Source organism: Manacus candei, unplaced genomic scaffold, assembly GCF_025592945.1.
Source record: "Manacus candei isolate 608988 ecotype Guabito, Panama unplaced genomic scaffold, ASM2559294v1 h1tg000008l, whole genome shotgun sequence".
In the NCBI taxonomy this organism is placed as follows: domain Eukaryota; kingdom Metazoa; phylum Chordata; class Aves; order Passeriformes; family Pipridae; genus Manacus; species Manacus candei.
This window is the reverse complement of record NW_026138056.1, coordinates 15723229-15746131: the sequence shown is the minus strand read 5'-3', so window position 1 is coordinate 15746131 and position 22903 is coordinate 15723229. Positions and strand designations below refer to the sequence as shown.

Below are 22903 nucleotides of genomic sequence, written 5' to 3'. Positions count from 1 at the left end.
TGACCTGTAAAAATTTTTATCTCGTTACTGTCATTGTTTTGTGCAATAATAGAGTAATTTCAGGACCAAAAAACCTTATCTTCTGTCCTCTACAGTGTAAACACATTTAAGCCTGCTCAATATGTCTTCAGTAGAGCTCAGTGATGCCTGAAGGTCAAAACCAAGTATTTCAATCTGTTTGATGCAGTAGGTTAGTCAGTGGCAACTTGTTTTTATACATATGCATATGTTGGTGGATTTCTTTGAGGTTAACCACTGTTACACTGACTTACTACCCCATTTCTTTCAGGTAGCAGTCCTGGACTTGTTCCCACCTGGGTGTGGCTCTTCAGTGCTTTTACCACTTTTTGTGCTTATGCTTTAGGTAAAGTACAGTGAAATAATTTACACATCTTATGTCTTTGTATAGTTTTATCTTCAAATTCACTAGTGTGGATTCTGAGATGAAGAGGCACTGTGGATAAATTACTGATCCCTTTCCAAAACAGTTCTCTTAGATTAAAAAAAACAACAACCAAACACACATACACACAAAATTTATAAGACTGAAGAAAACCCCGAACAGCGTATGACGTTATATATTAGAGGTTGATGATGAGGCTCTTACCCCTCTGTAAAGTTCAAATTATTTAAGAGGAACAGTGGAAATCATTATGTAGCAGCACTCAAAGAAGCATAGAATGGTTGGGATTGGAAGGGACCTTAAAGACCATCTATTTCCTTTCCCTCTGCCATGGGTAGGGACACCTTCCACCAGACCAGGTTGCTCAAAGCCCCATCCAACCTGGCTGTGAACACTTCCAGGCATGGGACATCCACAACTGCTCTGGGCAATCTGATCCAGTGTTTAACCACCTTCACCGTAAAGAATTTCTTCATAATGTTTCATCTAAACATTATTTAGTCTAATCTCTTTCTGTTTGAACCCATTTGCCTTTGTCCTGTTGTCCATGCCCATGTAAAAAAATCCCACTCCAGCTCTCTTGTAGGACCCCCTTTAGGCACTGGAAGGCAGCTCTGAGGTCTCCCTGGAAGCTTTCTCTTCCCAAGGCTGTACAACCCCAAGTCTCTCAACCTGTCTTCATAGGAGTCATTGCTCTCTGATTTCATAAAAATCTTTGTTCCTTGATGTTGACATTCTGAGAAACTTCTCAATGCCAGCGTTACCAGAGGGTGCTTTCAAGGACAAATGACAAAAAAAGGGCAAAGCAGAGAAAAAGGAAACTGTTAGATACTTCAGTGCTTATGGTGTATGTCAGGAGAAATGGTGATGATATGTGTGATGACAGGGCTGAGCTTCTTATGGAGATGAAGTATGATTTTTTTCTTTCCTCTTGCTGTTTTTCTCCTGTAACACCTACACCTCAATTTCGTATTCCATTTTTACTATTTTGTACCATGCCATGACTGTATTTTTAGCTATATTGCACCTTGCTGTGCAGTGGTGTGAAGACATAAACCTGAACTGATGCAGATCTGGGAGTGAGATCCACAATAGCATGGTGTTTTTGCTTTCTCTTCCAAACCTATCTCATTCTGAACTAGTCTCTCCGCAATGTGGTGCAACAGAGTTAATTTCTGGGGGGCTCCAAGGTAGTATATTTATGTGGACTGCACAGTGCAGTGTAAAAGGGGTCCAGGAAGGCTGGGCATACCTTAAGAAGGAAATCTTAAAGATACAGCAGCAGACCATCCCTGTGTGCTGAAAGATGAGCTGTCGGGTAAGAAGACTGGCCTGGCTGGATAGGGAGCTTTTTCTGGAACTCAGAAAAAAAAAATAGAGTTTATGACCTTGGGAAGAAGGGGCAGGCAAGTCAGGAAGAGTACAAGGCTGTCATTAGGTCATTTAGAGAGATTAGAAGGATGAAAGCTCAGCTAGAACTCAATGTGGCCATGGCTGTGAGAGATAATACAAAATATTTTTATAAATACTTTAATAACAAAAAGAGGGCCAAGGAAAATCTCCATCCTTCATTGGATGTGAAGGGAAGTACTGTAACCAAGGGTGAGGAAAAGGCTGAGGTACTTGGTGCCTCAGTCTTTAACAGAAAGACTGGTTATCCTCAGGGCAGCCATTCCCCAGAGCTGGTAGACAGGGATGGGGAGCAGAATAGACCCCCTGCAATCCAGGAGGAAGTAGTTAGTGAGGTGCTGTGCCACTTAGACACTCAGAAGTCTGTGGGTTCAGATGGGATCCACCTGAGGGTGCTGAGGGAGCTAGTGGATGAGCTCACCAAGCCACTCTCCATCATTTATCATGCTTAATCTGGAAGGTCCTGGAAGACTGGAGGTGAGCCAGTGTGGTGGCCATCTGCAAGGAGTGTCGGAAGGAGGATCTGGCAAACTACAGGTCTGTCAGTCTGTCCTCAGAGCCAGGGAAGGTCATAGAGCAGATCATCTTAGTGCCATCTCTTAACACGTACAGGACAACCAGGGGCTCAGGCCCAGCCACCATAGCTTTAGGAAGGGTAAGTCCTACTTGACCAAGCGGATCTCTTTTTGTGACCAGATGACCAGCCTAGTGGATTAGGGAAAGGCTGAGGATGTTGTCTACCTGGAATTCAGTAAAGCCTTTGATACTGGCTCCCACAACATTTTTCTGGAGAAGTTGGCACCCTGTGACTTGGACAGGTGCACTCCTCATTGGGTTAAAAACTGTCCAGATGGCTGAGCCCAGAGAGTGATGGTGAATAGAGTTACATCCAGTTGCCAACCAGTCAGCAGTGGTGTTCCTCAGGGATCAATATTGGGGTCAGTCTTGTTTAATATCTTTATCCAGAATTCGGATGAAGGGATCAAGTTCAACCTCAGTCAGTTTGCAGATGACATCAAGTTGGGTGGGAGTGTTGATCTGCTGGAGGGCAGGAAGGCTCTGCACAGGGATCTGGACAGGCTGGATCAATGGGCTGAGGGCCCATTGATGGGTATGAGGTTTAACAAGGCCGAGTGCTGGGTCCTGCACTTGGGTCACAACAACCCACACAGCACTACAGGCCTGGGGAAAAGTGGCTGGAAAGCTGTTTAGTGAAAAAGGGCCTTGGGGTGCTGGTTGACAGCAGCTGAACATGAGCCAGCAGTGTGCCCAGGTGGCTGAGAAGGCCAATGGCATCCTGACTTGTATCAGCAATAGTGTGGCCAGCAGGACCAGGGAAGTGATTTTCTCCCTGTACTCAGCACTGGTGAGGCCGCACCTCTGAGTACTGCATCTGGCTCTGGGCCCCTCACTACAAGACATTGAGGTGCTGCAGTGAGTCCAGAGAAGGGCAACAGAGCTGGAGCACAAGTCCTATGAGGAGTGGCTGAGGGAGCTGTGGGATTGTTTAGTCTGGAGAAGAGGAGGCTCAGGCTCTACAACTACCTGAAAGGAGTTTGTAGCCAGGTGGGGGTCAGCCTCTTCTCCCAGGCAACCAGTGACAGGAAAAGAGGAAATCGTCTCAAGCTGCACCAGAGGAGGTTCAGGTTGGACATGAGGAAGAAATTTTTCCCTGAAAGGATTGTTAAGCATTGGACTGGGTTGCCCAGGAAGGTGGTGGAGTAACTATCCCTGGAAGTGTTCAAGAAATTCCTGGATGCAGCATATAGTGCTGTGGTTTGGTTGACCTCGTAGTGTTTGGTCAAAAGTTGACTTGATCCTGGAATTCTTTTCCAACCTTAATGATTCTATTCTGTCATTCTAAATGTACACTCTCCTTGGAGCTGTTTCTTGTAAGGCCATTGCAGAGTATAGCCATATCTTTGTGTGCCATACTTGAGACACTGAGGCTACAAACGGATGTGTTATAGATTAGTATGCTGCAGTGCTGTGCAAAGGTGCTGACCAATTTTGGAATCAGACTCATGCGTACAGAGCCACCTTGATTGATCTGGGGGTATCCCCTTGTGGAGAAATCTCCCTCTGCATTGTACATGCCTTGGCATTTCTATTAAATTGGTGAGATCATGCCAAAATTATTTTTTTCTGGAATTTCTTTGTATTTGTACCATAAAAAGCAATGGGACAACTGTCCCTTGAAGCTGACTACCAGTCAGATTTCCCTAGCTCTCTATAATAATTATCAGAAGCAGCAGTTTCTTTGTGAAAATGATTTTTGTGTAATTGTATAGAATTTAATGAAATGGCTATTGTTTCATGAATAGGAATTACATATTGGAGTTGCTACTGTATGACACCCCAGAAAGCTCATTGGAAGTTCAGCTTCCAAGACTCTTAATGTAGATGGTATTTGCCAGTGACGCCTCTAGTTCCTAATACTTGGAAGGCAAGGAATATGATGTTGACAGTCAAAGCTATAATGAACTAATGTATATGTAGATTTTTATGTCTGCTGTCCAAGCCACTTCATGAAATATTTAGTCTCAGATTTAATTCTTCATGGCCAAAGTTTTCCCTTTGGAAGACTGCAAAGAGCCATAATAACTAACCAAATATGCAGCTGTAATCTCTCTCAGCTTCTTTTTAATGACACAGTTTCTCTCTCCAAATGCTGTTCTTCCCCCCCGCCCCCTTTTTTAAGGTGGTTTGGTATCTTTCCCTTTCCATAAAATGGACTGCTATTTGCTGTTATTTTAAATTTCACTCTTTAAAAGTTATATAAAATTTAATAAAACTGAATATTTATGAACCTTTATGAGACAAAATCATAATACAAGAATTCTAAAGCAATGGAAGTGTGGGACAGTGTATGTCCGCTATTGAATACACACCAGTGTTGGCATGAACAATTTTAAACTGAAACTTAAAATATTCTCAATCTCTTAAAAAGGTAATGAAACTACGTGGAAAATCTGGTTAAAGATTTTTGAAAATCTGATTTTATCTATGTGTCATATAGTTCCTGTGTTTTTCTCCATGCCCATTATAATTAGAAATACTCTATTTTATGACACCATTATAAGCCTCTTTTTAATAAAACTAAAGTTCTTGCAAAATGAAAATCACTTCTTCTCTGTGATGTACATATTTTACAATCTAATGTCACTTTTGTGACAACTTAAAATAATTTATGAACAGAAAAATCTTCTAACGTTCTCATTTTTAAAAGTATTACCTGTGTAACTGAATTCTCTCTTATTTTGGATAGGTATTCTTGAAGTATAAAAGACCATAAACTGTTTAGGGTTGATAATATACTTATTTGCTAGTTAAATTTCAGAAATGTTCTTTACTGGATGGAAGAATTTCTACAGTTATAGTAACACCATTCAATTAACCTCAAGCTTATATACAGTTTTCTTTCTGCACATTTCAGTAAGATGTTGAAAATTCAGTGGTAATGTTAATAGAGAAAGAAAGTGTCTCTAGAAAGGGGCAAGCTATATTTGAAATCCTCTTTGAGATATTTAATTTTAGAGTTGTGAGAACTGTCTCAAGAGATTTGTATTTGAGTGGAGGATATCTCACAGCTGTTTAGGTATTACAATAGAGAGACAGTCTAAAAACTGTACAAAATGAAATCCCATGTTTTCCCAGTTTAGGTCCCTAAAGTGTATTTACATTAAACAAAACTCAGAGTAATGACAAATAATCTGGTGAAGTAAGTAGCATATGATCTATAGCAGCTGTGGAGTCTTTGGTCTCACTCTGCTGAGTCGTATCTCTAGTCAGTTTTGCGTTATTAATGCTATCAATAGCTAATAACTGCTTTACCTTCCAAGTAACATTAAAAAGAAAAAAACTCTCCATTTTATTTTGAGATTCAAGACAATAGTAAGTAATCTGTAAGGTTTGTTCTGCGTACTTTTTCCTAAGAGATTCATTCTGCGTCTTTACACTTAACTTTAAGAGGAAAATATTTTTCAGCAGCACAATCTCAGAGAAGAGGCTAAGGGTATGGTTTGACAACACAACTAAGAAAGGTTACAACCACTAGATCCCCTTCCTCCTGCCTGCATTCACCACCCCTCTCTTGTGCTATCTCCCTTGGTTTTTGTACTATTCATAACACCAAATCTATTAGTGACACAGAAGAAAACATAATGTTTACTCTCTTTCCACCAGCTGAACAGGCTGCAGGTGTCCCTGTTCAACAGCAGTGAATTATCAGATCAACTCAAACCATATTGTCCAACTGCATCTTCAGAGTGAGATCCAGTGCAGTATTGGACCGTTTTTCAAGCACTCAAGTATTAAAAGTGATCAACCAACGTGTAATGCACCTTAACTATAATGTATTTTTAGATTCATATAATAATACATTTTGCAAAAGACCTTGAAGATCGCTAAGTCCAACCATTAACCCAACACTACCAATTCCACCACTAAACAATGTCCCCAGTCTACCTCACGAGTGGTTTGAAGGCTCAGAGGGTGCCCAACACCAATGGATGGGTGAGAAACCCTATGGACACTTTTCAGCACTTGAAACTGATTGCAGGGACTGACATTAAAGCATTTCAAGACCACTGGGGGCAAGTAATTTTGAATGTCTTTCTAAAGCTCATAAGAAAGGTGGCATTAAAGCTTCAGAGCTGAGGTAAGGACAGAAAAATTGCTTGATAACTGAAACAAGTATTTTATGAGCAATCCTAATCGTTAGTATTGAGGAGGCTGTTGTGCTTCAGTCGTCATTGTAATTTTCTCATGCGTTATATATGGCAGTAGTGCAGTGTATGTGAAGAAAGTTACTCCTTTTGTTGTGCTCTAAATTTTCATTTCTTTTTCTTTCCCAATCCTTCCAGACTCCATAGATGGCAAACATGCTCGAAGGACTCAGTCCAGTACTCCTCTAGGAGAACTATTTGACCATGGACTGGATAGCTGGGCTACCTCCATTTTTGTGCTTTCCTTTTTTTCTGTCTGTTCCCGTGACAATGGGAAGACTGGAGTTTCTGTATATACAATGTATATATATTTAAGCATTGTCTTGTTTAACTTCATGTGTTCACACTGGGAGAAATATAACACAGGAGTTCTTTTTCTTCCTTGGGGATATGATATAAGCCAAGTGGTAAGTATTTATCATTTCTGTTTTGGCTTTATTTTCTTAAATATATAATTGCTTTCATAATATTAAAGAAATAGAAAAATAGTGCTCAAGGCAAATATATTTGGCTGAGTCCTTGAAATATGTAAAATTGCATAACCCTAAAAGTAATTCAGAAACATTTCCTGCATTTGCAGTGAAGGGATGCTCTTAAGCAAATTGTCAGCATCAGAGATTCATTGCCTTGCAGGAGAAAAAAGACTTGCAGCAAGCCTAGCAGCCAGATAGTGCCTCTGAGAATGTCGTTTAACTGCATTTGATTTGTGGTGTTAACAAAAATTATTTTGCTATCTGAAGCTGTAAGCAATTTCCCCCCCAACACTGGGTTCTGAGACGTGATGTGAAGTAGTCCAAGTAGTATCCACTAATAGTAATTATGTAGTTATACACTGCTAGACCTTCTCAATTCTACCCTGTTTTACAAGTGTGGTGATGGAAACAACATTGTAACTATACAGAGAACATTAACTGTTGTAAAGTGAATTTCTACCCTTGAAAAAAAGTCAGTCATATAATGGATGTCAAAAAGTCATAGGGAGTGACATTCAGTAACATGAATTATGTATCAGTCCACAGTCAGCCCCAGCTGAGTTCTTGACTGGCTTACAGCCTTACCTTGAGGTGGACCTCTTCAGAAACATGCCCAGGGCACCACGGTGAGTGGTGTCCACAGTACACAAATAAGTAGCAGGAGTAACAAGTTCGGTGCACTTCCAAGGGCCCAGCACTGGATTTTTGGGCTGGCTTATTTGTTTCTTACATAGCCAAGCTCTTGCAGACTGAAGAGCAGTCACAGTCTTCTGAGCTTCCTGTCACAGGCATGAGATGAAAGGTACAGCCAAATATACATAATTGAAAAGAAGTTTGACAAATACTCAAATATGTGTTTTAATGGAAATATAGTATTTGAATTAATGGCTGCAGATGTGTTGCTGTAAACATAATCAGAATCCAGTGGTTTGAGAACAACTCAGAGACGGTGGTCCAGCTGTGGTGCATCTGTGTCATCCCCTACAAAATATGTTCTGGGAGAAGAAGTTGGCTCAGTATTAAGACATTAGGCAGCCAGCTGGTCTGCAAGTTTCAGCCATGTCTGTATAAGGCTTCTTGGTGAAGTTCTTCCAGCAGGAGAGAAATAGTTATGTTCAAAGCAATTCCACTTGTTGGTCAGATGATCGGTGTATATGTGAATGGTTAGAAAGCTCTGCTGGATTGCTTCAGCATCCAAACCCTATTAGTGTTTAAGTATGGGAATGGGTATCAAGTGGCAGAGAAGTATTGTTAACTGTGTCAGTGCTGGTAGTGACCTATGCTCCTGGCACTGCTTTTCCATCTGGGGAATAATGCTAATAACATTTCCCTGCCTGACAGATTTGTGGTGAGGCTGGATATCAGTAAAGTTTGTAAACTGCTTTGATTAACTGGGATGCAAGGTGCTAACAAGTGCTATTTCCTGTTTGCCTCTGATGCTGGATTACTGTCCTGCACACTTGCTTTCTAATAACTTCTGTGATGATTTGGCGATGGTCAAAGTGAGAAGCCTGTAAATGTCAGAATTTTTTTGATGCTATTTAGCACAGTCATCAACAGTGGTGGAAGACTGTACTATTGAAATCTCTGTATGTCAGTTTTCCCATCTGTAAAAAATAGCTTTTGTAGTTGTGATTGCCTATGAACAAAGACAAAATAGAATTTGTAGGTCGAGGTAGTATTTTTCTATTAGTCCAAACTACATTTCACACACACCAGGAAGTATATAATGTGTTTTTTTTCTCAGCTGTACTAACTAGTCTAGTAAAAGATCATAACTCTCCTAAAAAATTGCTCTTGTTTTGTAAACCAATTCAGCAAATTTTGTATGATGTGTGCACTATTAAAGGTAGCTCTTCGTCTCCAGTTACTTAGTGGAGAAGATACTGGGGACAATAGCAAATGGCTGATGATAAGTAAGAAAGGTAATGCTCTTCTTGCTTTTTTTTTTCCCACTGCTTCTCTGCCGGATATTCCCACAGTCACATTTAGAGGCAGAGAGTGTGGAAGCACTCGCAGGCTGCTTTCAGACTGATTCCCAGTGCTTGGTTCACAATTTCCTCCATGGCATTCCTAGCTGGATTGCTGCAGGAATGTGCCTCTCTGTTCTGTCTTCATTAATTTCACTGACAATGTGGTGCTATTGCATTGGCATGTCAGACACTCAGGTGGTCTAGTCCCCTGCTTCTGCTTTTAAATTTGATGGTAGCCAAGAACTTTGGGCTTCATTATCACCCCAAAACTCAAGAAATAAGAGTAGTTAGTATAAGTGTGCAAATAGGTAACTGTTGACCTTAATGAAAACTGAATTGGCATGTGGCTCCCAGGACACTGCTGCTGAGTCAGCTCCACTCTATATAAACACAGACAGCCCACTCACATGCTCTGCCTTAAATGTGGTATAAAAAGAGCTGCTGTTCCTCATGAAAAAATACCTCATTATGAATAGAGAAATTTGTGGGATTTACACAGATCACATTTTTCTGCGACTTGATGACTCATCACAACTGGTAACCCAATTACTCTATCTGGGCTGTAATTGGCACTCCAATTAGCTTTGATTACAGCAGACAGCCATTTACAGGAGGCTGTGGTTTGTAAACTTGAAAACTGGCTGTAATGTGTCTGAGAGATGCTTGGCCATGCTGTTACGTTTTTTGATCCAGAATCAAGGAGGAGGCATCTGCAGCAGGGAAAACCCTTACCCTCTCGCCTCTCTCCAGCACAAGGAGCTATCTCATGCTGACTCCTGAGTGAGCAGAAAAAGATGCAGGGAGAAGAGCCTCTGTACCATAGCCTCCAGACAATTTTCATACACTTTTGAGTAAGCATACCTGTTGGAAACCCCAAGAATTATGGTCTGAAGAAAAGGTTGAAAAATAAACCTCTGCTATAATCTGTGAGAAATTCTCTTGGATACATCTTGTGAAGACAAAGACTTTTGTTTTTCTCACAACCCAACTAAAAAAAGTTAATATCTGCAAATTAAGTTTCTTGGACAAAAAAAAAAGACAAAACTTCCCTGGGAAATTAAAACTTCAGGCTTCTTGCCATATGTTAATTTTCACAGACATCTTCCTGATTTAAAAAAAAAATAAATCTATTTTGCTCCTGAAAAATTTTATATTCCCCTAATGAAATACTCCCCTAATCCTGCTGTTGCTTTTCCTAAGCCACTGCAGTGAATTCATAGTAGGGGAACAAAATACTCATTTTTCCCTTATATGATGTAATGATACTTCTGCTTCCATTGGTGCTGCCTTAAGTGTAACGGGAAGTGGCCTTTATATTCTTAAATAAAAGTTTAAAAGTGAAAAGAAAAGCTGCATGAGAGCTGGAGTGACTCAGACGATTCCACTCTCCTTCCTCTCCCTCTCCCCAGCTATGAGGCCAAGCTTAAAAGCAGCACAAGCAGCAAAATGTGAAAGGCAACAGGCAGCTCTCGCTGGCCCAGCCTTTGCCCTGTAAGGAGAGGATGACCAGAAATCCTCTGTCTGCCTGAAGGGATGGGTGCTTGGACCATGAGCTCCAGGTTTTCAGTTTAAGATGCTTTCACAGCTGCTTCTGCCAGAGGACTTTGGACAGTACCACGTAGTCTCAGGGAGAACACTCTGCCTGCCTTGGAACTCTGAATAAATGAAATCCATGATGCAGACAGCAACTGAAACATTGTAGAACTTCCTTTCCTTCTTCCTTTGAGTTGAAGCAGGGGAAGGCTTTTTGTTTGGATGCCCTATACCAGGGGTTTTTTGACAAGCTTTTTATAAAACTCATGCTGAAATATGTTTCATATGACCTATTCTTGGGATGTACTGTGGCAGCCAGCGTTTTAGGAACTGGCAGAGAAATCCCAAGCAATGCAAGTGCACATCACTTGCATTGAAAAAATTTCTACCTTTTCTGAGGGGCAAAAAGTTATCTATTAAAAAGCAAAATAAAGACACAAATATCTTGTTCTTTGGTCACATTACTAGGATTCACAATTTAATTTTAGTTAAAAAGATATTCACTTTCACAGTTTTTCAAATTTGAAGTGTCTGTGGAAAGCATAGTCTTACTTGTGATAAAATATTATTATTATTTGGTTCCAAAGGTAGGAGCACACTGAAACTGTGGGTGTGGCAGAACGGATAGCAGTGTGGAAGCAGTTCTGCCCAGACCATGGTGTCTGCTTCAAGCTGCTTCCAGATGTAGCTGTAAACTGATCTCAATACTCAGTTATCTGAGGGAAACCCCATGGTGTACCCATGTGAAATTTAAACAGAAGAGCCTGCTGTGCACAGGCTCTTTATGCAGCAGTTGATTGCTTCATTCTTAACCACTTGATTATGATTCTGTGCAAACCTTTCTTGGTTAATTAATCTTCCATGTGCCTTTAACTGCTTACCTATCATGTCTAAATGCAGAGTGATCTTTTTAAGAAAAACTTTTTATAGGCTAAATTTTCCACCTTCAACTATTTATTGAAAGAAAAAAGACTGAGAAAAAATTAAAATGGAAAAATTGCACATCGTGTTAAAGCTAACTCCTACTGAAATCACTTGTAGGTAATCAGTTGTGCTCTTTTAGGCAAGTGTCACATTTATTTTGAGAAGAAAAAGTAACCTTGTATTTTAAATGTCTTTGCTTTCAAGATGTTCAGTTTGAGCACTGTGTTAATGGAAAATATTTCAACACATGAACAATTAATGCTATAGCAATATGCTAGTGAAACTGAATATTACAGTAAAATTAATGCCATTTTTTGTGGAGTCATAAAGAATTTAAGAACACATCCACATTTTTTAAAAAATATGAGAAAATGTTTGATTTTGTTTCCCACTGTAGAATATCACACAGCATACTAAATGTGCCTGTGGAAATGGTAAATCATGTAGGAGAAAAAAAATGTATGTACACACACAGTCTAGAATATTGTGGCCACAAAACTTACACCTGTAGTATTGGAAACACATGTAAGAGGTGGTGATTTAAAAAAATTAAATATTTTAGAGAACAGTTAAAGGACTAGAAATTAGAAGACTTTGAGGGGTTATAATGCCTTATGATTATATAGAATTTTCCCAATGCCACATCAAAGAACTATTCTGATTTTGCAGAGGAGGAAAGGTGTCTATGTTACTGTGTATTATAAAATTGTGACAAGACAGGGAGTCTCCTCAGAAGCCAACTGTCCTGCTGCTAGCCATATCAAAAGGCCTACAAATTAACACCTTGTATTTCCAGAATTTTCTCAGCATAAGTACTCCTCATCCTCACAGATAAGGCCTTGGCAAGCCAAAAATGTTCCTGGTCAGATGCTGCAGTGAGTTGAAATCCAAGATTGTATATGTCTGGCACTACCTTGCTATATAGTCCTCACTTGTGTTACTTAATTTGGACTTCTCAATTTACCAAAGACTGCAATTATTTTTACTTGCTAATGACTACATTTATATCTGAAAAGTACTAAAGCTGATTGATGGCAGAGAGATAAGTAAAAAACTTGGTCATCTTAAGAAGAATTATTCATTTGCACTTAGGGACACTGCTTTACATTGATTTTTATTTATTTTTTTTTACCAACAGTGCCTTCAAAAGCAGTTTATACAGCTGATTAACATACTTAGCTTTAGCCAATAATTTTGACAATCTTACTTTTTGCTAATATAGCTTAGATTAAGGGACACAGCCAATTTCACATCCTTCCAGCTTTCTAACAGAGGTCTTTGAGGCTGCCTCGGTGAAGTCAAAGTGACGAGTCCTTAAAAAGCAACACACCAAAAATTTGAAGCCAAAGAGTGTTTTTTCATATGCTACATCTGTTAAATAAGAGGCAGACTCAATCTGCAAGTGCTGCATCACCAAATCCCAGGGCATTCCCTGAGAGAACTCACTGCATCCACACTCCTGTTCCTGGATGTGTGTTGACATCTGACAGTGATGCTCATGGCTGCCCTGCCAAAAGTATTGACTGCAATAACAGATAATACTGATGTTCCTTTTTTATCACTTGCCAAAATAGTCTGTTCAGGATTCAACATGCAAGGGTAAATTCAGTCTCCATCAAAGCCAGTTGGAGTTTTGCCATCAACTTTGATGGGGTCATGATTCCATCCGTCATGTCTTATGGATAACATAATGCAATTTTTTCAGAAAGCCAAATGTTAGCTCTGATGTAGTGGATTGCAAAACCCATTATACATGTCCTTCATTTAGACCAAAATTTAACTCACTGTCTTCAGTGGCTCAAGATGTAACACTCACTAGCACCTCCTTTTCTCTGTCGCAGATCTGTTGTGCTGCTTGTTCTTGCACAGGCAAATTCAAACATCCAGGCAAAACTCTTAAAGAGCTACATACTGATAGGGCAAGAATTTAGATATAGAGAAGTAAGTGAAGTCAAATATAGTGTTATCCACGTGTAATAGGGAGTTTAAGTGCCAGCAGTGTTCTGCTATTAATCTGTGATCTTAAGCAGCCTGTTATTTAAAAAAGAGATTTTCAGTGTATCCTAAAGTTAAAGCATTTAATTTAATAAAAGACTGGAAATTTATTTGTTGATGTTAAAATGAAGAAAACACATAGCATAGTAAAAAGTAAGTATTTAAAAAACTAAATAATACATGGTAAAATCTATAATACAAGTAAAGCTGAAAAACATTTGTCATCCCAGAGTAAGAGGCTGTATTGAATGAAAAATATAAAGGTTACTAAATGTTAGCCGGGAATAAATAGATGAATATGCAGTTTTCTAAATGGCATTATAATTAACACTGTCATTTTGATTTAGAGCTGAAGTGTAGCATGAAACATACAGCCTCTTATGGGCCCTAGGGGAAAACTGAACAACTAAGAACAAAACAGCCTAGAGAAAGAGCAGGGCAGCAGTCCTGCTAGCTGGGTGCTGGCAGCAGAAGGGGCTGCAGGGGGTGAGTGGCCTGGGATAAGCAAGGAAATGGGTTTCAAGGGAAAGAGGGGTCCCTTGGAGAGGTGGGGTGAAGGGCACAAGGGTTTGGGAATCACTGCATCACACTCAGTGCTGCATTTGCATGTTACACATCTGAAATGTTAAAACTTTATCAGTTTGTGCCATGAGCTGTAGGTGGTGCTGCTGCAGGTGCATGTGAGAGGTATTGCTGTAGGAGCTATAGGGTTTTGGCTGCATTAAGATTTCTAACCTCAGCTGGGTCACAAAATTAACTCTGAAGAGAGAGTGGAAACTACATTTACATCTCTACTGAAACTGGTGGCACTTCAGCAAGTGACTTGTGAGTCTCATGTATGCGTCCTTTCACTCCTAATGACATCTGACTGTGTGTTTCTTTTTGTCTCCTATAATGATGTTATCTGTCAAACAAATTAAAAATCAGGGAAGACTTCAGCTCCCTCTCCTTTTTATTTCTTCACATTCAAGTGATTTTTTTGTAATTCTTTCAGCTGAGCTTAGGAGTTTTTCTCCCGTCTCAGTTATTCTGATATGATCAGTTCAGGGGGCTGAGCTGCAAAAATAACCCCGTTGCTAATTCTGAAATCTGTATCCAAAACCAAGAAAGTGCTTGTGCAGTGGGGAGACGTGGCATTTAGAAGGGATTTAGAACTTAGGTATTTTGAAAAGGTAAGTCAATAATACTTACCACATGCAACAGATGCACGTATTATAGGGAAGTTGCTTGCTTACTGTATTTCATACATTTTAAATAATTCTGCGTAATTTTTTTGCTTTTGCGTTTGTATCAAGATGATAAGTGAAATTCTGTGCCTTTAGAAGTAGAGGACTGACAATACGTTATTTTTTATTTGTTTTTACTTATTAATACCTCTTCTATAGGTATTAATAGCAGCATATCTGCTTACCAGTGCTGTTGGTGTGGAAGTCTGGCAGAAGCCTTTGCTGCTTGGTTATTACATTACAGACATATTAGTAATCCTGCTTATAGGTAAGTGTCCAAATCTAAGCAAAAATATACTGCTTAATTATTTTGATTAGATGTGTCTTATATTTCCCTTTTTTTTTTTCTTTTGTAAGTGTTGGATATTACAAAAAAGACATGAGTAGAGCTGATTAAAAGGGAAACTGGGAAACTTTAAAAAAGTAGGTAATTTTGTAAAATTTTTTCCTCACTGAATTACTACCTGTTGCACACAAATAATACAGAAAATACTCCTCATCTGCATATGCAGTTCAGTGCAGTGTGCCAGCTGGCTGGCTCCCAGAGTCACAGGAACTCCTCTTGTCACTCAGGTAAAATGCCATTCACATTTACATATGTTCTAAGTTCAGTGTTTTGGCCTGCAGCACACGATGTTCCAAAACATTATGAATAGAAGGAATGAAGACATTATTTAAATAATCTTGGAGGCACTACTGTAAATATGAATAAGAATCAGGTTGTTTCTAAGCTCTTCTTTAGAATTCCTTTCTGAACAGAAGTGATGCATTTTTCATACACAGCAATAGCTATTTGCTCATTATTTGATACTGTCGGTGTGGTTTGAAATAAGCATCCTGTGTTTTTTGGCTGTTATAGCTAGATGAGAACAAGAGCAGTTACATTTTAATGACTTAAAAACATGGTAGTCTTAGCTAAAAATGTGTGTATGCAAAATGGCTTTGATCTGTTGCTTGGGAGGTGAAGAAATTAGCATACATATTTTAGAGATTTTCATGAGCATACAAGTGATGAGAAGAGGGCACCAAAGCACCTGTTTGACACAAACACTGTGGACTTACTTCCCAAGAAATGTCTTCTGCTTTTGAGCCAAATGGAGGACTTGGATACAGGTGCTCACCTAGTGTCAACTTGATAGGAGCCATCTGAGCATTTTGGGGGGGACTTTTGAATCCACTGCATTGATACAGGCTCTCACCACTCTCTCCTATGGCAAGGTCTTCAGCAGGTACCATCTCCTGTCCCAGCAGTGCTTCCCAGAATTCCCAGATTGGAAAGGACACTGTGTTCAGGCTGTACTTTCCAATGAGCAGCGTATGCAAGGACATGGTTTTGTGCTTTACCCAGAGTATAAAACTGACTGTGTGTGACCAAGATTATCCTGTCTTTTTCATGTCAGGCCTGATTTAGGCACTCTGAGGAAAAAAATAAAGGGAGGGGGAAAAACAGTGGTTGCCTTTTCAACTTGACAGAGGTGTATCAGTAGATAGGGACTGATTTGTGCTCTCGAAGCAGCACTGCAAGTCCAGGAAAGATGGATGCTGGCTCACCCAGAAGCGACAGGTTAGGCCAGTGCTGGCGTAAAGTGGTAGCTGGGGCCAGTCCATTGAACATTAACTTGTTCTGTGCTGTGCACACTGCTGCTTTGGCTCCTGACACTAAAGCACATGACAGCCCATTTAGTGAGTACATTGATGGCTTCCCTTGCACTTGGGAAGCCATGGATGAAGGTTTAATTTATACTGTTCAACACGGTAGGAAGGTTTGTGGTAGGGAAGCATGTCAGTGTCATCAGATCTGCAGCACTGAGCATCCTTTTCCATAGTCTACCAAAACCAGCTGGAAAGCAAGGACTGTTCCATTAGCATTAGAAAGAAGTACTGCTTCTGTCTTCTGTGGTATGCTTGCATGAATGGATCTGTGAGCACAGAATTGAGTATTTCTTCCATCATCATCCCAAGCAGAAAAGGTATAAGTAAGAGCCAAAAAGTTTCTTTAAAAAACATTGTCTCTCACACACTATCCACAATACCATTAACATGGCAACATTTGCAGTTTAATTATAGTTAAATGTAAGTTTATGTTTATAGTATGCAAGAAATGGTCTTGTTTGACTCTCTATTGCAGAATCATCACAGTGCTCAGTAAATTTCTTAAAAACAGGCATTAAATTTAAATATTAAAAAAGTAGAATCCTTCCACTCTAGATCATACTGATCCAGAAAACACTGCCATTTCACCACACATTTGAATCTCAGCAATAGTGATTAAGGTGGTTGTGTGCAGTGACTATGGACATATAAAATTTCTAGAAGCTTGTGATAAACTGCAGGACCCCACTGTGACTGCAGAAAACATACCCATGTAACCTACACCAAGGGCCAAGCAGCCAAGCGGACGGAATTATTTTCTCTGTCAGAGAGACTGCAGCAAGTGTGTCTTGCTCAGCCAGAACCATTTGTATCAGAGAGCCCACTCTCTGGCATGCTCAGTTAAATGCCTTTTGTGGCTAGTTAAAAACAAAGCAATGTAGTGAATCTCTGATGCTTTTTACAAGTTCGTTTCCCATGATCCTAAGAGGAGCCACTAAACCACAACTGGCTGTCCTTAACCATCTGATGGCATTTAGTAGTCAGTAGTGGTCCTTTTAACAATGAACCTGTAGCTGCTCCATCAATACTTGGCATTTGTTTGGTGTTTTTACTGTTCTCTGCACAACAGGAGTTCAGCTGCTGAGCTGTCACTTCTCTGAGAACAGCTGGGCTTTAGCTAATACCTTGTGTAGTGGGAAGAAATCCAAACAAGATGCACATGAGTGTTTTTCAGATGTCTTTCCTGGAGTTTCTGGGAAAAAAAAAAGTAGCCCATATATAACCTAAGGATGAACTCTGCAAAAGCACCTCCTCAGAGGAAGCTGAGGTATCACCAGGTGACACACACTCATTGAAAATAATGGAGTTTTTATCAGGTGCCAGAACACACAAAGATATACATAAAAGTGCAGCAATACTGGTGTTTAGATTAGATATTTCAGGAAAGCCTCCCAAGAGAGCTTTATGCATGCTCCTGGGAACTGTCTGGCACACTGTGAACATCTGCAGGAAAGCCAAGTCTTGGGCTGCTAAGCAGCAACCTCAGAGGACTGCCCTGTGAAACTGAGAAACTTTTGCATAGTATTTCATGGGAATTTTTCAGCTATCCAGCAAACACAAACCCATAATTTTCACAGGCAGTGAGAGCAATTCCATCCTTCAGCTCTGAAACACACACATAGCTGGACACCAAACCAATGAAGAAGGTCCTTCTCCTCTTTCCATGTTGTCCTGGCTGCTAGGCAGAAATGCCTTTCTCTCCTAACATGAAGCAGCCAGACTTTTCTAAGGTTATGTGCCTGTGCACTCATGTGGAACTAATTACTTCTGCACTCATCAAGGCTCCTGTGGATGACACTCCAAAAACTCTCTTGGGGTTTAAACACAATTGTCCCATACCATTGTCTGGCTAAGTAGGGTCCCTTCAAAGGACAGCACTAGGGTGAGAGCTGTCATTTATTTTCACCCCTCCAGGGCATCCTGAATGCCTAGCATTCCCTGTCACTGTGCTATCAGGTTGAGAGCAATATAAAATATTTACAATAAGCATTTTAAAACAGTCAATCCTGCACATAAAGTCTAGTACCACAAATGATGCTGTAGATTTCATAAGAAGATTTTCAGTGATAGGTAGGCATCTGTAGTGCAGGGTGTAGCATTACTAATTGATGATGGTTTCTGTCTCACATTGCTATTAAATGACCTGTGGGTGCATGTTCTAAATGAAGCATTTTCCATGCTTGGGACATTCATACTTGCTATGTATGAGATAGTTTTTATAATGTCTAATAAAATTTGAGTTCAGATTGCAATCCTCTCCTCACTGAACACATGCATCTTACTGGAAATTTCTCTGTGTATTAAATTTGTTCATAATTCACCAGAGGGCTCAGAAGTTAACGGTGGGATGTACACAAAAAGCAGCATTATCACATCAGCCTCATTCCTTAAGAAAGCACGTTGAAAAAATGACTCCTGGATGCAGAGAAAGTTTCCTGCTCCTCTTCAGTATTAATTACAACCACAGTAATAGGTTTTGTGGTAAAGGATCATTCAAGCATGGAGTGGATATGTTGTACTTCATCAGTGTGTGGCACATGGGGCAGACCATTCTGTAATCCAGACATGGTGTCACGTTTGAGTCCACTCTATCTGGTCAACAGTGCCCAGATCTGGGCTACTGAAGTCTGTGGCAAAGCTGAGGTAAATTTTCAAAGTGCAGGCTTGAACACAAAATGTGAATTGAATACTAACATCTGTCAGAGATCTAAAACTTTTTTTTAGAGATGAGACCAAAACATTCAGAATTTTTTTCCTTTGATGTGCATTGGATTGGATTCTGTGCTGACTTCTTCAGTGTGTGTTCCTTGAGGTTCACTCTTCTTGGAGCTACTTAAGTGTATAAAAAGAGAATTAAATTCATAAATGAATACATAATAGCAGCAAAAAACTAATGATGAGACCAAGCCTTAACATTTGAAACATGCTAAGTATTTGAATTCTGTCATAGTGGGAAAGCACAATTATCTATCTAAAACAAGGCCTTGTCCTTACACTGTGTCCTGCATCCTGTGTGGACAAAGGAGGACACGGAAGTCCTTGCCACGGGTGATCATGCAGCAGCCTGCCCTCTTTTCAGTGTCAGAAAATGTTTAGGAGGCCATGGTCAAATTATAATTTTTTTTCTACTCCATACAGATGAGTTGTTCTGTAGTGATTTCCTATAGTTCCCATTGCGAAGTGGCTGATGGTTCTGCCTTAATGATGACTAGTTGAATGATTAAATGTTAAGTGATATGTTTTCAAAATGTTATTGCTCTGACAGGCTTTGACCAGTCCTGTTTGAAAAGTGTGGTTAACATGAATTGGCTTCTACATGTCTGTCACCAATTTAACATTTATTAAGGCATTGTTGTGACAGATCGTATGAGACTTTGTTAAAGTAAAGAGTGTGAAATATTCACCTGTCACTTGAGATATATATTTAAAAAGCTGTTGAGTTCATGTTTGGAGTAACTCATCTGAACCAGTCAGAACAATAACCCAGAAAAGCAGAGCACTCAAGGCCAGAGGCAGAGCAGTGTCACAGGATGCTGGTTACAGGTGGGAATGAGTTTGGTGGTGGTAGCTGTGAGGAGTCATTTCAGGGGCACTGGGAGCCCCAGGAGAAGGTCAAAAAAGGGAGCTCGCCTGGTGGAATCCTTCTGGAAGCCAGCCTGGGCTTTTCAAATAAAGGCACAGTTTCTCTGGTGCTCAATTCTTGCTGTGCCCAGAAAGAGAATGATGTGTGAACAGTACTGCATCAAAGAAGTAGCTACATCCATAAACTAATTCTTCAGTCTGCACTTAATCTCTCAAAATGCTAATTGTTATCTTACAGCTCAGTTCAAGAGAGAGAAATGCAGTGTGTACTTCCTTAGACAGTGAAAATAAGGTATAAAATCAACAAACACTACAAACACACCCCTTTTCAACAAACATGACAAATGCATCCCTTTACAATCTTTATACTGAAGAAATATCTTACATGCTAGACATCCAAAACCTACATTAACCTTGTGCATTAAGACAGTGCTCATGTTTACACTGTTCTTTTAATCCTGTAAAATAATTTCATATTGTGTAGATCAGTTTGGGTGTATTTTTCATCCTAATGTATTCAGACTTTGCAGGCTCAATTAAGTCTGAAAATTATATACTCATTTTCTAAGCTTTTTTACCCCCCTCAATTACTATGCAGTTTAAAGTTTACCATTTTATATAATGATACAATGTAATTTTATAGTTAGTGGACAGCTCAATATGCAATTATCTGTTTTCAAAATCAATTAAAAGAGTTGTCTTCTCAAAACATGCCTGAGAAGGTCACACTGTTCCATAAAAAGCTACTGTTCCAGTTACAAGTGCTTTTAAATATTCACCTTTTGATGAAGCTTGCTTCCAAGCACTGATAATTGTGCTAAATATTCAGTGTGTTAAGATATTTTCATGTGTCTAGCTGCTCTAAATGTGCAAGAAATTTAAAAAAAAAAAAAAAAGAAAAAGTATTTAAATATTTGTCCAAGCAAATATTGAGGCCTGAATATTTTGAATCTAATTGTTTGGTCTGGTGTCTAAGAAAGGTAAATGATAACATTCCAGTTATTTACAGTAAGCATTGAGTATGATGAATTATTAATCTAGAGATGGAAAGGCCAAGCAGTATACTGAAGAAGGCCGTGTGGAGATGTGGGCAATTGAAGAATGAGAGAGGAGGGTGTATTTCATTTGTAGGCTGAAATGCAAGTGACAACTGTCTGCTGTTAAAGAGGTGCTCAACTTCTGCAATATGCCCAGGAGAAGGTCTGCACATACCTCTTCCCTGCCTCCCAAATGGGATGAATGCTCTGGGGAGTCTTTTCTGGGGGGGAGCACAGCAGGGATGGTACTTTCCTGAACAAATTCACACAGTTTCCAGTGCAGTGTTCACCTAAGTCTGCATCCCTATATCGCACTATCTCATTTTGAACTTCTATCCGGAAATCCAGTTCTTAACAAATAATATTTCAGTGCTTTTCTTAGGGCAGTGTAAGGATGATTCACTTGTCAGGAACTTACCAACAAAGGGGATTTACAATAGCAAAGGTGTGGAGAAGATAAACAGCAAAGATAAACATTGTCCTTCCTTTGAAGCAGTGTAATTTCTGTTATAATAGTGGTTTATGTGTCTTGGAGTTGCTTCTTTATTTAGCGGTGTTTACAGTCTGTGAGGTTTTGTGTTTTCAGAAATGTGGCTACCTGCATCAGGCTGTCTGCCTTTGTCTGAGCACCAGTGCAGGACTGTTAGTTACTGAAATAGCATTTTCTGGAACTGAGAGTAGTGTCAGCAGTTTGTTTCTGGCCATGCCCTCTCTTCCTCTACAACAAGCAGGTCTGTCACATGAGTTAATTTAGTAAGTAACTGCAGCATGTCATGGAAACAACCTGACCGCCTGCAGGTCTTCAGTAGTCTTTAAATTTATTTACATAAGGGTTTAAAATGCCCTCATGTAATGAAACTAAAATAGATTACTGTTAGTCTAAATTACATAGGTGACAATGTACCATGATATCCATCACATGCTACCTTTTTAAAATTATTATTAATTTACTCAGCTATGTGAAATGACATCTTATTGTTTTGGAATTGAATTTGAAAGCACCAAATGAAAGCTAAAATTGATGGGAATTACCTTTTGATCTCTTTTACACACGTGGATAGACAGATAGATATGCATGTGTATGTGTGTATGTATCTCTGTGTTTATATATATATTTGGAAAATAAGATAATACCTTCATTTCTGACATCTTTAATCCTGAATTTATGAATGCTTTGGGATTTGTTTGTTTGTTTTTTGTTTGGTTTGGTTTTTTAATATGGAAAAAATAATTCCCAATAAAGAGCTTTATAAATATTTATTTCTCGAAAAGGGAGTCCAGATAGTGCAAGGCAGAGGACTGATGATAGGATTGTACATAAACCTGAGGATTTGGGCTTCAGCCTTCAGCCTAGTGTGACACAAGAATTTTCTGTGTGTATCTGTGCCACCCATGTGTGCTTTGGTATTTCTGCCGTTAATATAGACCTGTGTTCTTATAATTGGGTCTTGGATTTTAAATCAGCTGGAAAATGGGAAAATATTAAAGGAGAAATTAAAAAATACTGGAAGAGCAGTAATACTTCTAAGAACACTTGAGGAGTTCTATTTTCTGTAATGTGTTAAAAACGCCTAATGCACTTAACTTCGATTTTTAAAATTATTTTAAAATAAAATATGTGCTTTTAGGACATTAAAAAAAAGCTCTGTGATCATCACTTGGGCAGTGCCTGAGTGGCTGTGTGCCAGAGAGCCAGCAGTGGGTTTGCTTTCCAGGCTGCACCTTTTGTTCCCCAGAGCAGCGGGGAATGGCAGCAAAGCGGATGCAGCAGTTTAGCTCCTGGGCACAAAGGGATCCTTAATACCAATTAAAAAGCAGACTTAATGAGTACCAAAAGCAGCCCCCAAGCCAGGCCTCCGTAGCTAAAAAAAGATGGGAAAGCAACATGTTGTAGGAAATGATGGAATTTTGAAAATCCCCTAAGAAACAGGGGAACACCCTTTGCTTTCCCTGCTGCATCCTCAGCT

The 22903-nt window shown here is 39.6% G+C and overlaps 1 protein-coding gene across 2 annotated transcripts in view; it reads left to right on the top strand.

Annotated features, from left to right (window-relative positions):
• Positions 1-22903, top strand: part of LOC127461866 (ethanolaminephosphotransferase 1-like) — a 56517-nt gene that overhangs the window by 21573 nt on the left and 12041 nt on the right. For both annotated transcript variants that reach the window (XM_051770018.1, XM_051770029.1), the window contains exons 4-6: positions 290-364; positions 6679-6947; positions 14824-14932. In XM_051770018.1, coding sequence (XP_051625978.1) covers positions 290-364; positions 6679-6947; positions 14824-14932 — 453 coding nt within the window. The remainder of the gene's footprint in view (positions 1-289; positions 365-6678; positions 6948-14823; positions 14933-22903) is intronic.